Here is a 12,877-nt window from a genome sequence, read left to right on the forward strand (position 1 = left end):
CTCTACCCCCAATATCTGAAGACATGAGACAAGTATTGGTGAATACTACTAGTAGTAGGACGAGATGCTGCTGCTGCTGGCGTGTGGTTACAGATAAGAGTAAAGATGCGTGATACGCACATCTTATAGGAAGGAGAGAAACGAATGGATAGGTAAGTACCTAGGTAGGTAGATGCTCAACTTTTAGAAGCACTGGTTGTTAACTCGTCCAGGGTTTCGCCATGTCATTTAGAAAAAGAGAAAAAAGAGGCAAGTTTAAATCCAATAGAATTTAATGTTTTTAGGACTTACGGCGTACATACATGTACAACAAATGGCATCGCACTTGAGAAAGCGCATGTGACACTCGGCCCCATTATTTAATGACGGCACAAAAACCCCTGTCTATCATTACAACATTAGACTTGCCTAGGTTAAGTTAGTTCATTGATGGCAGCGCTGCTGTGCTGACTGCCATGTGTGCACTATAATTCCAGCCCCAGCTGAGCCACGATCAGCTACATAGGTACTCCATGTAGTAAGTACCTAGGTAGTCAATAGACTAAAAGTACTCCGTCCATTGCGTTTACCCCTCCCACGATAAAGCTTGTGACGCAACTTCCCCTGGACCTGCATTCTGGACCCCACCAACCATTTCAAACTTCCCATTGACTTACCACACCGCACTACATTCTTACATCTACCTAACCTTAGATACATACATACACTACCTAGGTACACATAATACCAAGAGCAGCTTTCTCGTAAGCTCCAAAGATTCTTGTAGCTCTCACAAAGCTCAACGCTAGCTTCACTTCTCCTATCTCTCAGCTCTCTACGCTCTCCTCCAGTACACACTTGGCACCTTACCGTTCAAGACCAACACCTACATCTGCCAATACTCGACACAATGGACGAAAAGAAACCCCTCCTCACACAACCCACCCCTTCCGACCCGCCACCAGACTACACCACATCCGCCCTCGAGCACGGGCAAACCTCCACCCTCCCCATCCGGGAAAAGCCACCGCACCAGCCAACCCGCAGCGGCCGACCGCCCCCACCCCCCGGCGCCCTCCTCGACCTCCCCATCCTCAAGTACATGCGCACGAACCGCGTGATCCTCGCCTCCGCCTCCCCGCGTCGGCGCGCCCTACTCGCCCAGCTCGGCCTCCCCAACATCGAGGTGCGCCCCAGCACCAAGCCCGAGGACCTCAGCAAAGCGGACCTCGGCCCCTGGGAGTACGTCGCAGCGACCGCGCAGCAAAAGGCCCTCGACGTCTACGCGGCGCTCATCGAGGAGGCCGCCGCCAAGCAATCCGAGCCTTTACCGCCGGCGCCCCCCAGCCACAGCGATGATACCGCGCCGGAGCTGCGGGCGGCCGTGGACCTGAACGAGGCGCGGCGGCGAAAGGATCCGGACCTGGTGATCGCCGCGGACACGGTGGTGGTGACGCGCGACGGCGCGGTGCTGGAGAAGCCCGCGTCCGAGGCCGCGCACGTGCGAATGCTGCGCCTGCTCCGCGACACGCGCGCCCACCGCGTGCTCACTGCCGTATGCTGCGTTGCCCCGCGCCCCGACGCCCAGCACCCCGGCTACGCCATCGCTGCGCACGTCGAGGAGACCAAGGTCCACTTTGCCCGCGAGCGCGACGGCCTTCCCGACGACGTCATCGATTCCTACGTCCGCACTCGTGAAGGTGCTGATAAGGCTGGTGGCTACGCTGTCCAGGGGCTTGGCGGGATTCTGCTCGTTGAGAAGGTTGATGGTAGTGTTGATAATGTGATTGGGCTCCCCGTGCGCAAGTGTCTACAGCTCTGTGAAAAGGTAGTGTTTCGCCAGGATGAGGTCAGTGATGAGGAGGAGGATGAAGTTGATGAATAAATGAAAGAATGAACGAATGAAATCGGGCCAGAATCGGGCCAGCGAGTCAAAATAGGGGGGTCGATAAGACACAAAATCCATCAATTTGGCACGGAGGTAGAATCCGATCTTGGACTTTTAGGTTGGGAATAAAAAAAGGAGAGGAAGAAACATAACGAGCAAGCATAACTGGGTGGTACCTATTGTTAACATGTGGTTTATTGGTATCTAAACTGGTAGCTAAAAGAAAATGGCATGAATTGATAGATTTTAATGCATTAGGGACCAAACCATGAACCGAGATTGGTAGATTGGTAGTAAGGACAAGAATTACCCCTTGAATGAGAACGGAAAGTGCTCGTAACATTTATTTGTAGGTACCCAGGTAGCTGGTCAGCCTAGATGTAGTCTTGTCCTAGTATGAGTCCTACTAATACTACTAGTCTTGGGAGGTGGTGGCTTGGCCCCCTATTAGATGTATGTACTCAACGTAACCAAATAGCTAGGTCAATGTCGATCATATGTATCTCCAACTACTTGAACATCTATCTATCTGTCTATCTATCTATCATCGACTGACTTGCCGCCGCCGTCGACGACGACTAGGCTGAACTCATCGTTGGCGATAGGTATATACATACTGTCAGGACAAGGTCATGTGATTTCCGGTTGATCACGTTGATACCCTCCCTAATGGGTGGTGCGTTTGCATTTAATTTACAGTACATGCATCTGTCAAATTGTCGAGCTGCTTCCATTTCCACATCTTCTGTTGTATTGGGGTCTGGTTACAACGCTCTTCTGTTCTTGGTCGTACTCTTTTTTTTTTTTTCTTTTTTTTTTACTTCTCTGAATAAAGCTAGGTCGGTGTTGAACTGTTGCATTTATATTCCATTCAAGCTGGTAGAGTTGACGGATCCAAAACGATCCTGTCTTCCGGTATAGTGCCAGATTGGAGGGTTTACTGGTTTTATTAACCATGTGTACCTGGGGTTTAGGACTATACCGGAGGACGGGATCGTTTTTTTAGATCTGTCAACTCTACCAGCTTGAATGGAATACAGACGCAACAGTTCAACACCGACCTAGCTTTGTTCAAAGAAGAAGAAGAAAAAAAGAGTACAACCAAGAACAGAAGAGCGTTGTAGAACTCAGAAACTCATGACACAAAACAGTGGCCCCAAGCTATCTCAAGACGACATGCAGACCAGACACGGGGAATGCGCGAATGGTATTCGGAACTTCAGAAGTCAGTACCTAGTAGGCACACTCAAACGGGATCAGGTACTACCTACCGGTAAACATGCCGGACCATGAAGAATCGACCCCAATGCTCAAAGGAGCAAACCTGAAATCACATGACCTTGTTCTTGTTCTGGCATATACCTAGCCAGCCACGGCTTCGACCAATCAACCCCCCTTTACCCCTCCCCCCTATTCACCCAACAAGCCAGGCCACCACGAAAGCAGCAATGATGAAGCTAGGGGTACCTGAGTAGGGTTAAAAGCTAAAGCATTTAACTACTGGGCATCAGAGGTATTGGCGATATATGCAATGCTGATATTGATAGTACTAGGTATATGGAAACAGACAACAGGGAGGAATCACTTAGTACCTACCATTCGAAAGAGTCTAATGTGTGTCTTGGGGGGGAGCTACTCATACCTACGTAAGGTAGGCAATCCATCGCCACCTCTTTGCAGAAGCCTGTGCTTGACTTTGTGTGAATTTCTACCTACCTTTGCCTAATCCCACCTCCCATACACTACTACGCCAAACGAAAAAGCGAGTGGGTATGTGGGCAAAAAAAAAAAGAAAAAAAGAAAAAAAAAGAATCAATCAGAGAACTCCAGAAAAGCAAAATTATTCTATTATACTATTAATCGGTAGTAGTAACTACAGCCCCTTTTGTTTTATACTAGTAGGTACTTGGGTATTCGTGTTTCCGATAACCAGTACTGTTGTCTCCTGTCCCATTCCTGTCTTGTTCCTGTACATCTTCTACTAAGTGCCTAGCTACCTACCTAGCCAGCACATGTATGTAACGCATGTATGTTGTATACCGCACATGTTCATCAGCTCTGATCTCCGATCTATAATCCAACAAAACCGGCTTTGACAACCCAAACGCCTAATGGTAAAAAGTAGTAGAAACGATAAATAGGGGGTATATGTCAAAAAGAGGGAACTAGGAAAGAAGTCCCGGAAGGGAAAAGGGGTCAAGGGGAAAATAAGTGAAAAAATGGCCTTGGCGATAGTTAGGGTATCCGTCGGCAAAAGTTCCACGTAAACGTAGGTATCATGTAGTCTATATTTGGTTTGGCCATTGTGTGCCGAGAGAATTGAGATGTTTTGATCAGAGGTTGTTGCACATGATGTCTTATTGATGTTGTGATGATAGGTGGGAATTGTAGGAGATATTGCATATATGAGGTTGAGTGTGAGTAAGACATGCTATGTATGGTTATGTAGTTGGTTATTTTCAATAAGGTGTAATTTGCACCTCAGGGTGACGGACGATATATGCTACTCTACTAGCTGCTCGAGGGTCCGGGCTGCTGCGGAATCTGCGAGGCCCAGAATTCTCTGCCATTTCCAGGCAGGGTTGTGCCGTGGACACTCTTACAGTGGGTTCGGATATTGTCAGTACGTGTGTGGTTGAAGACCTTCCCACAGATAGGACATGACGTGTTTGAATTTTGATGAGATCGCTTATGGCGCGATAGATGAGATCCAGCATTTTTGCCCTTGTACGTCTTGCCACACTCGCACTGTACCGTGCTGGTAATAGAAGGTGCCGTGTCGTAAGAGCCAGGTACGGTATTGCTGTGATCGAAAATACTTCGCCCCGCTGTCCCATCCGACGAGTCAACGATGGATGAGGTGAGATGACTGCTGCTTGTCTGAGAGGGGAGAGTAGGCTGTCTAGCTTGTTGCATCCGACAATCCCCTGGACGAGGACCTTGTGATCGAAAGAGGTGCACAGGATAATACACCCCGCGGAATTCCCTTGTTATCTCATCCAAGTACTGTTCGACACACGCGCTTTGCCCCTGGATCAGGCCTCGAATGCTTATGAATTGTTTATATCTATTCTGTATAGAAGACCCAGGCACAGCCTGCAACAACACAATCCGTAGGAAGTTGCGATAGGATTGGGGGTTTGGTAGTAGGTTCTAGTACAGGCCAGTCAGTATTGGCTAAAAATAAAAATTACTATTGACATACAATACTCAAGTGAACCATATAGTCTGCCATTCTTGCCAAGGATGTCACTCCACCAAGCAACGCCAACGATCGTGTGGTTGAAATCATCGCTTGTATTAATGGGTCCTGAATTGATGGCGAATTCTCTAAAGGGCTAAAGAGAGATCGTTCGGCTTTTAGTAGCAACTCGCTTCCGACAGCTAGGGCGTTGTAGGTAGTTGGCAGGCCAATCCAACGGATCGGGTCCTTGTCTACGTGAGAGAAAAGATGAAGTAGGTCGCCGCGCTCGACAAAGTCTATTGGCTTGTAAGTGGTGAGATTCGGCTGAGATTTAAGACAGACCTACCATTTAGGAAGTTGATAAAGTTTAGGAAGGACATCGATTGACCTAAGTCGGCCATATCTATTGGTGTCTCGAATTGATGATAGGATCGGGATGGATTGTACGGCAGGTTCGGGCTACGTGGTTGGGGGTATGTCGAGAAACTCTGAAAATTATATTCCATACCCATCCCCGAAGAGGACACAAAGTTTTCAGATACGCCTGGAATATAAGGACTTGATGGTTGAGGTTTGTTCGGAGGATTAGAAGTCGGATATTCTGCACCAGGTATGAAACTAAGTAAGGGCGAGGACCACCCATTCACGTCTATATCGTAGTTCTGGGAGCCGTACGGAGGCGGGTCAGACAAAGAGGTCTCATTCATGACCGGCGGGTAATAAGGCGGCGGACGTGTGAACTTAGTTCCAGTTCCTTCAAGGCGTGTGTTCAAAAGGGTTTGAGGCCAGTCTGGTTGAGCGTCTGGCCGCAACAGATCGTATGATCTATTTAGTTGCTCGAATAGATAGTCGAGGGCTTCTCGGTTAGCCTGGGTTAGTGATCTTACGTCTTTCCACCTTGCGAATGCAGACTTAACACCTCCATCGAACTGATTTCCCTTGGTGAAATTAAGGGTGGCATGTAGAACGATTACAGCGCACAGAGCAGCATCAAAATCGATGGGAGAGTTTTTGAGCAAGATATCCCCTAGTGTGCGAAGACCGACTTTTCTAACCTTCCCTGACGAGCGGTACTTCTCCAACCAGTTCTTCAAATCAGCTGGCACATCCTGACCACGGCATTTTTGGAGCCCCTGGTGATAGCCATCAATCTTCTGGATAAGCCACTGGAGCGACTGCCATTGCGATTGACGCTCCTTTTCTCGAGGGTAAGGCTCCCGGTTGGGATTCCAAGGGCCCGGATGATCCCCTGCTAGTTGATGGTGCGGTGTTGAAAGAGTAGAAGGGGATAAATCGGGCGTTGTGATAACTATAGCGAACCATCCCGTTAGCCAACCGTCCCTGATTACCAATAGCCCATCAATCAGATATGTATTTACCCTCTAACACGTTAGCCTTGACAGATAAGGTGTCTAGAAAATCGCAGGTGAGATTGATTGTGTTGATATTGCCCAAAACAACAGCGCCGAGGTCGCGGTCGTGAGGCCCGTATGACAACACGGAATCATGATAGGCTCCCATGGCGCGATTCTTCGAGGGACTTTGCGGTGACGCCATTGAATAGCTAGGTGGTTGTGACAAGACGAGAGGCCTATGTTAGACGAATGTGACTAACAGTGGTAGAAACAAGAGTGAGAGGGAAGCCGTAGAGGAGTACTACTGCCTTCTACTCTTAAATAATTTAGGGAATCCAAAAAAGGGTCACTCTCTCAATCATTCTCAGTTGGGCGAATGTCATTGTAAAAAAGATAAAGTGAAAAGTACGTATTGTGTATCCAATTCAGATGGAGGGAAAATAATTTGTCCTAATGCTCAACATATGAAGATGAGTTGGTAATAGCATCAGGCTGTCCTGCATTTGTCCTTGCCAGCTCTGAACCCTAGCCACAATGGACCGAACCCCAAAATGTACAAGGGAAGTGAGATCCCCATTGCCCTGGGCAGGGAGTAAGCGGTCAGAGGCTAAGAACCGCAGCCTCGTTATGGCGTCAATTCTTCCAGTTACCAGAATGCAGAATAAGGATTAAGGGAATACATGTAATAGGAATTGTATAGATATACTCGACTCTGTTTAACGAGAAGCGGGGTAGGTAGGTAGGCAGGTTGCTTAAGTTGTGTGTGCTGAGTGGCTTATCATTTTGCCTGTACCGTACCGTGGACGAGGTGTATGCATAGAAATGTACTCGAGCTTACCTAGAAGTACAAGTTCTAGTTGATACCTACTCGCTCCTACATACATCATGGACGTACATAATGTATGGCTAGTAAAAAGATGCATGTGCGAACATGTGTACTTTACCTATATATGGAAGGTAGGTATATTTCACCCACAGCCTCTCATGATTGAAATGTCATGCGTCACATCGTCAACCATAAAAGCTCGGGTCCGAGTCAAATCAAGATGAATCTCCAGCAACCAGTTCATCCGGATACTTGGAAGTACCACAAAAGCCCAGAGAACACACCTCGGGTTCCGTAAAGAGCCGCAGGGTACCCTAGGTACATAAGTACCCAAAGAAGGTGGTGCCAATCAGGCCGTAGAGCAGGGGCGGGGGATGCTTTTAGGTAGGAATGCGGAAAAGTCATGATTGGGCCGACCAGCAGTCAATGTAGGTGCAAATCGTGTATTGAACGAAGAGCCAACGCCCGTCTCTTGTGCTGAGATCGTCAAGGTGAGTAGGTAAGAGTATATCCTTACCCACTCACTGTCAGAGGCGGTCAGCTTGTAGGATCATTGACCAGCAATTGAAGATGGAGTTGTAGATTCGATACCTGGTTGAATGTGTTTGGGTATCGAAGGCAGCACTAGGAGCTTCTTGAGGTCGTAGCCACAGTCTGCATGGTTTTGCGGCGCAATGGGTGTCCTATGTCGGCCGGCGCTCGACGACGTGTAACTGTGACAACTGGTCTCATAGGATAACAAGAAAACGACCCTGGTCTTTCCCAAGCCATGAAAATAGTATATAAGGACAATAGATTCACGGTCCAAAGCGGTGTAATAGGGAGGAAAATATGAGAGCATTTGCCACCCTGTACATATGTAGGTAAAGCACGACAAAATATGCAGAGGCTGATGAGAGGCAGACTTTGCTTAGACTTTGCTTGAGTTTCGTTCAGATAATTACCACCTACCCGGGAGACAGCTTAGCTTTGGTGGCTATGCTTTGCTGCAGCACCGTTGACGTGATTATCCATGTAGTATTATACTTGACAACACATAAGAGTATACGGCATGAAGACTCGAAGGCTATAAAAAGAACGGAGATGGCATGGGATGCGTTGAGGTTGTGGTTGAATTAGAATTACAGACTTGTAGTTATCATGTGGATGACACTGGATGTGAGTTTAAAGACAAAGACTGCTAGCGTAGTAGCCCGTATGATATCCACTAAGTCAGGCACTGGGCACTAACTATTACAGAGGGCAGGTGCCAGGTGCTACCATATCTCCTTAGTACTAGCCTAACCTAGAGTACGGTAATGGAGTACTATGCGCATTGCGCAGTAACTATAGGGTAGGGGTAGCAGGGCTACAAATGGATATCTTAGTACTAGTTAGTAGTACTATCATACTATGTCATGTATTGTACATAGTTATGTGGTATTTATTAGCTTGAGGTAACTATTATGTATGGATGTAAACCAACTAACTTTAATGAATCCTCGGTACCGAAGCCTTCAATGTTTGACTTGCTAGGTACTAGGCAAGTACTACATACCTATTACCTAGTACCTACATGTAGGGTAGATCATGCAAGGCCTCCAAACGGGTGCTCCCCGCCCGGCCAAACCGGATGTTTTACGGGAAGATCTAGAAGTAAAACATCGAATTTGATATATCAGTCAGGCAATAATTGACCAGGGCCAGCAACTTTTTTCTTTTCTTTTCCGCATATTCCCATTGGCCTTCGATGGCCCACATCGCAATGTATGTAAGTATGCTTCATCTAGTCAATATGCAAGACAAGACAGGTATGTATATTTTCATCACCTCCTCCCCATACGTGTAATACTAATACTCGCGTTAGGCTAGGTGAGTCACCAACCATGTCAAGTAGCTCTGCTGGCTTTCATGTCCTTGTGGAAATTAGATGTAGGCAATGTAGGTAGGTAGTTGTGCTTCCTGCCAACACAGGAGGGGAGAGGGGAAGGGAGAGGGGAAGGAAGAGGGGAAGGGAGAGGGGAGGGGAGAGGGGAGGGGAGAATATGGGGGGAAGAGGCGAACAGGAGGGGTAACACGTTCACTACTTATTTTACTTTTCCCTCCCATTTCTCCTACTACGTAATGCCTACTAGATAGATGCTTGGTTCTCAATGAGCTGACTGGAGTGACTCGCGGGGCATTATTATCATTAAATCTATCGTGGCAGTGTTGTCTATCTTCAGCTGCACTCCATCCCCTATATGGTCCTGATCATAAGTCATATGCCACTATCACTCCGAGATATATGTACAAGATTAGACTTCGATATTATATGCGCCTACCAGCGCGTCTTAAGAGCATCCCACAAGCTCTATTTGTAGATATGCCCCATGACATGAACCAAGCGCTTCATCGCTAATCTGTCTAGGCACGATGCCTTCAATCCTTCATCGAGGGCGCTTCAAAGGATGCGCTTCCGTGTTGAGAACGTATTCGTCTAAATTGATGAGATCAGGCGAAGAAAAGATTAAGTAAAAATATCTGAGGGTCTCGGCCAACCAGAAACTCTATCATCATGTTAGTCGAAAGCATAAAGACCGGTGCAATAGCATAAACTTACCTCCATAGAATCAGACTTAACAGTAACGACATCCCTAACGGATTCAATGGAAGAAAATGCCAAGTCTGTCTCGGTTGCTTTTCGAATTGCTTGAAACATCCTCCACGCCATTTCTTGATACTCCGGATTTCCCGTCATCCGATACATCAAGAAGACACTCTCGATAGCCTCTGGTCTTAGAAGATAACGCGGGTCACGCGCATTTTGAAATCCTCTTTTCAGCTGCGTATCAGCTGTGTCTTGCCAGCCCGACTCGTCCCATTCGCACGGATCTAGCGTCTCACATTTAAGGAGATCAAATATCTCAGGCATGATGCCAGTGGGCATGGCGTCGTAAGCCCACACGCAACCTCTAGTGATCTTCTCACCGATCTCGAGGTGTTCGGGGATATGGAAAAGTTTGCCTCCGAGCCCAAACATTCCACCCACGAAACACCCGAGATGTTGCGCTTCGGCGGTTAGGTGGGGTCCGGTATCCGAAACGTAAACGTTTCCGGAGAACAATATGTCATCTTGGTCGGGTGTATTGGGCCGAAACAATAAATTCTTGATGACAGTGTCCATCGCCCCCCGATACAGCTTTTCATATACGGGCTCTAGTCCACCGAGGATGGCATACGTCTTTGGTAAATATTCATAAAGACTATCTGCCAGAGCACCAAGCGTAAAGCTGCTGTCGCTATCTAGTTGTAATTGCGCGAAGTCAAAGGATGTCGGCCACATGCCGGGTAATGTCGTCCTGTTCTGCCAGTCATCCAGGACCAACGTCACTCTATTAATCGCATCGTAATATTTATTGTCTCCGGTAAGCTGCGCTAGTCTTGTAAACTCGAGAGATGACGATGTGACGGAGGCTGATGGGTCATGGTACCCGGCTACTTGAGAGCCCCTTTTCGCGTCGGAGAAGTCGAGCCAGAACGGGGGCATATGGTTCGGTGTGTCATAGGCCATATACAGCATATCCCCAAGCTCAATGGCTTTTTCCAGCAATGCAGTTTCTAAGCTTAAATCGTATGCGCCCAAGAGCCCACCTAAGTGTCGGATGGTAGTTTCGAAGAAGTTGCATGACGTGTCTCTCGTACGGGCCCAGTCAATGGTTACGGCTGCAGCGGCTGCTTCGTAGAATTCGTCCTTGAGGCCCATAATCCAAAGAGTGGAAAGAGAATCGACTAGGGTGGCTCCCCATCCCCCGAAGCCAGGCGCATCCCTCCCCTTCCCGGATACGGGCATCAGTTCGTCATAACCAAATCCGATATTTCTATAGCTAGTCCAACTCTTGACAAACGCATTCTTCACCTCAGCGCGGCGACTGGCCAAGACTTCCTCTCGTGCGATGCCGTCGGGACTCGTATCGGTAGTGAATGCATATTGAACCTTGGGCAAGGTGAGAGGCCTACCGGTTGGTAAGGGTGTGTAATCAGTTATGGGATAGTGGAATGGCTGCTTAGACCAGTCGTAGCTGGATCTAACATAGGTGAAGCCGAAGAGGGTATCGTTGTGTTCTGGGATGAGCCCGACTAAGAGATATAAAAGAAGAACCAGAAATAGGGCGATGGCGACGCGTGTCTTTCTTCGAAATATAGCAAGCATGGCGTGGTGAGGTTGTTGACGAACCTGCCATTCTACATTTTCGATGAACATGGAGAGATGATGGCTGTCTCTCGTGTCGTCGACCGGTAAAAATAACGAGAAGGATACATTACCAACCAACTACCTAGTTATTATAAAATAGCAAACAAGACGATAACTAATACCAGTGACCTACGTAGTGGCAGATAATCGTTGGCTGGATCTGAGGATATGCAGTAAGATTTGCATTAGTGAAACAGATAAATAACAGAATTACCGTAGGTAGTATAGTAAGGAAATATATATGTGTCAGGAATTGGAAAGGTGGTTCTTAGGTTGTTCCTCATTCTTGGTCATTTCAAGTTGACTGGGGATCGACGTCGACCTTATTTAAATCAAACCCCGGCAACTCGGCACTAAATTTGTATTTTATCTTGATGCATCCATGCGGCATGCCACCTGCCATGTTAGTTACGGGCTGGCGGGTAGGTACCTACAAGCTCTATTATATACATGATACATTATCCGCTGTAGCTCTGAAGCTTACAGCTGCTTACTCTATTATAGGTAGTACACAGCACTAAGATGCTCCACTATACTACATATGTAGGTACTAGTAGTATGGTACGTACGTGCTTAGATCAATGATAGATGATAGATCCCGTCTTTACGTGCTTTATCTAATGTTGTTTAAGGTTACCAGGCATATGCGTGCTTGTCATTCAATGTTTAACTTTCTATCATCTCTTACAGGAACAGTATCACGAGCCCTTCAAGTAAACTTACATATACATATGTACATGTAGCATATTGTTGTTAACAAAGTCTCCGTATTTCGTACATACCCTAGGTATCCTACAACTCTAATAGTTAAGTACCATGTACCGAATTTCGTATATTCGCGATATCAATTGATATCTTCATTCAGATGACTAAGATACATATAACTAATAACTAGTAGCTAACAGGCTGTAGTTAGTAACAGCAAAGCTTTACATAAAATTATCCATAATAGCCGCCCTTATCGCGTGATTGAGACTTTATATGTTGCAATTTTTCACTTTTTTCTCGCCCATTTTACGTCGGAACCGTAGCTCAGTGGTAGAGCAGCGGACTGCAGTTCCGAAGGTCACTGGTTCAATTCCGGTCGGTTCCTTTTTGGCTACCTAATTTTGTCACCATCGGATACCAGTATATCTTCTTTGTGCATCACTTATAACTAACTATTGCTTTCTTTCTCATTTCTCCTTTCTGCAAGTTAATCACCAATTTAAGCCCTATACAATAACCCCCCTCAAACTCGAGTATAGGGATGCTACTATGTAAGTAGTGAGTCGCCAACGATAGCTCCAAATGTAAGCTCTGATCGGGGCGGTATCGTCAGCCGTTTACCTACCGGATAGCCTTCGCCGTCTCAAAGTCGGCCAAGGGCACATTGTGTCCACGTCGCACGAGATTTGGCGCCTATTGATACCTTCGGCTTGATGTCAAGGGC

The 12,877-nt window shown here is 47.1% G+C and overlaps 3 protein-coding genes and 1 non-coding gene across 4 annotated transcripts; 2 read left to right on the forward strand and 2 right to left on the reverse strand.

Moving 5' to 3' along the window:
• Positions 1 to 441: 441 nt before the first annotated feature.
• On the forward strand, positions 442 to 2,208 carry GGS25DRAFT_506487 (Maf/Ham1). Its single transcript, XM_049262313.1, has one exon. The coding sequence runs from the start codon at positions 890 to 892 to the stop codon at positions 1,862 to 1,864; it is 975 nt and encodes a 324-aa protein (XP_049112899.1). The 5' UTR covers positions 442 to 889; the 3' UTR covers positions 1,865 to 2,208.
• A 2,170-nt stretch (positions 2,209 to 4,378) lies between these two features.
• Positions 4,379 to 6,608, reverse strand: GGS25DRAFT_525277 (uncharacterized protein; the record flags this gene model as incomplete). Its single annotated transcript, XM_049264751.1, has 4 exons — positions 4,379 to 5,020; positions 5,073 to 5,347; positions 5,398 to 6,360; positions 6,431 to 6,608. The coding sequence occupies 4 exons, from the start codon at positions 6,606 to 6,608 to the stop codon at positions 4,379 to 4,381; spliced, it is 2,058 nt and encodes a 685-aa protein (XP_049112900.1).
• Positions 6,609 to 9,224: 2,616 nt separating this feature from the next.
• Positions 9,225 to 11,834, reverse strand: GGS25DRAFT_506496 (glycoside hydrolase family 47 protein). Its single transcript, XM_049262314.1, has 2 exons — positions 9,814 to 11,834; positions 9,225 to 9,760 (listed from the first exon to the last, which is right to left on the reverse strand). Exons 1-2 carry the CDS (start codon positions 11,452 to 11,454, stop codon positions 9,641 to 9,643), a joined length of 1,761 nt encoding a protein of 586 aa, XP_049112901.1. The 5' UTR covers positions 11,455 to 11,834; the 3' UTR covers positions 9,225 to 9,640.
• A 632-nt stretch (positions 11,835 to 12,466) lies between these two features.
• Positions 12,467 to 12,538, forward strand: GGS25DRAFT_t106. The gene has a single exon. It is a non-coding gene; the product is annotated as a tRNA-Cys (tRNA).
• Positions 12,539 to 12,877: the final 339 nt, after the last annotated feature.

The sequence above is a fragment of the Hypoxylon fragiforme genome (assembly GCF_022984875.1).
Source record: "Hypoxylon fragiforme strain CBS 206.31 chromosome Unknown GGS25scaffold_9, whole genome shotgun sequence".
Classification (NCBI taxonomy): Eukaryota; Fungi; Ascomycota; class Sordariomycetes; order Xylariales; family Hypoxylaceae; genus Hypoxylon; species Hypoxylon fragiforme.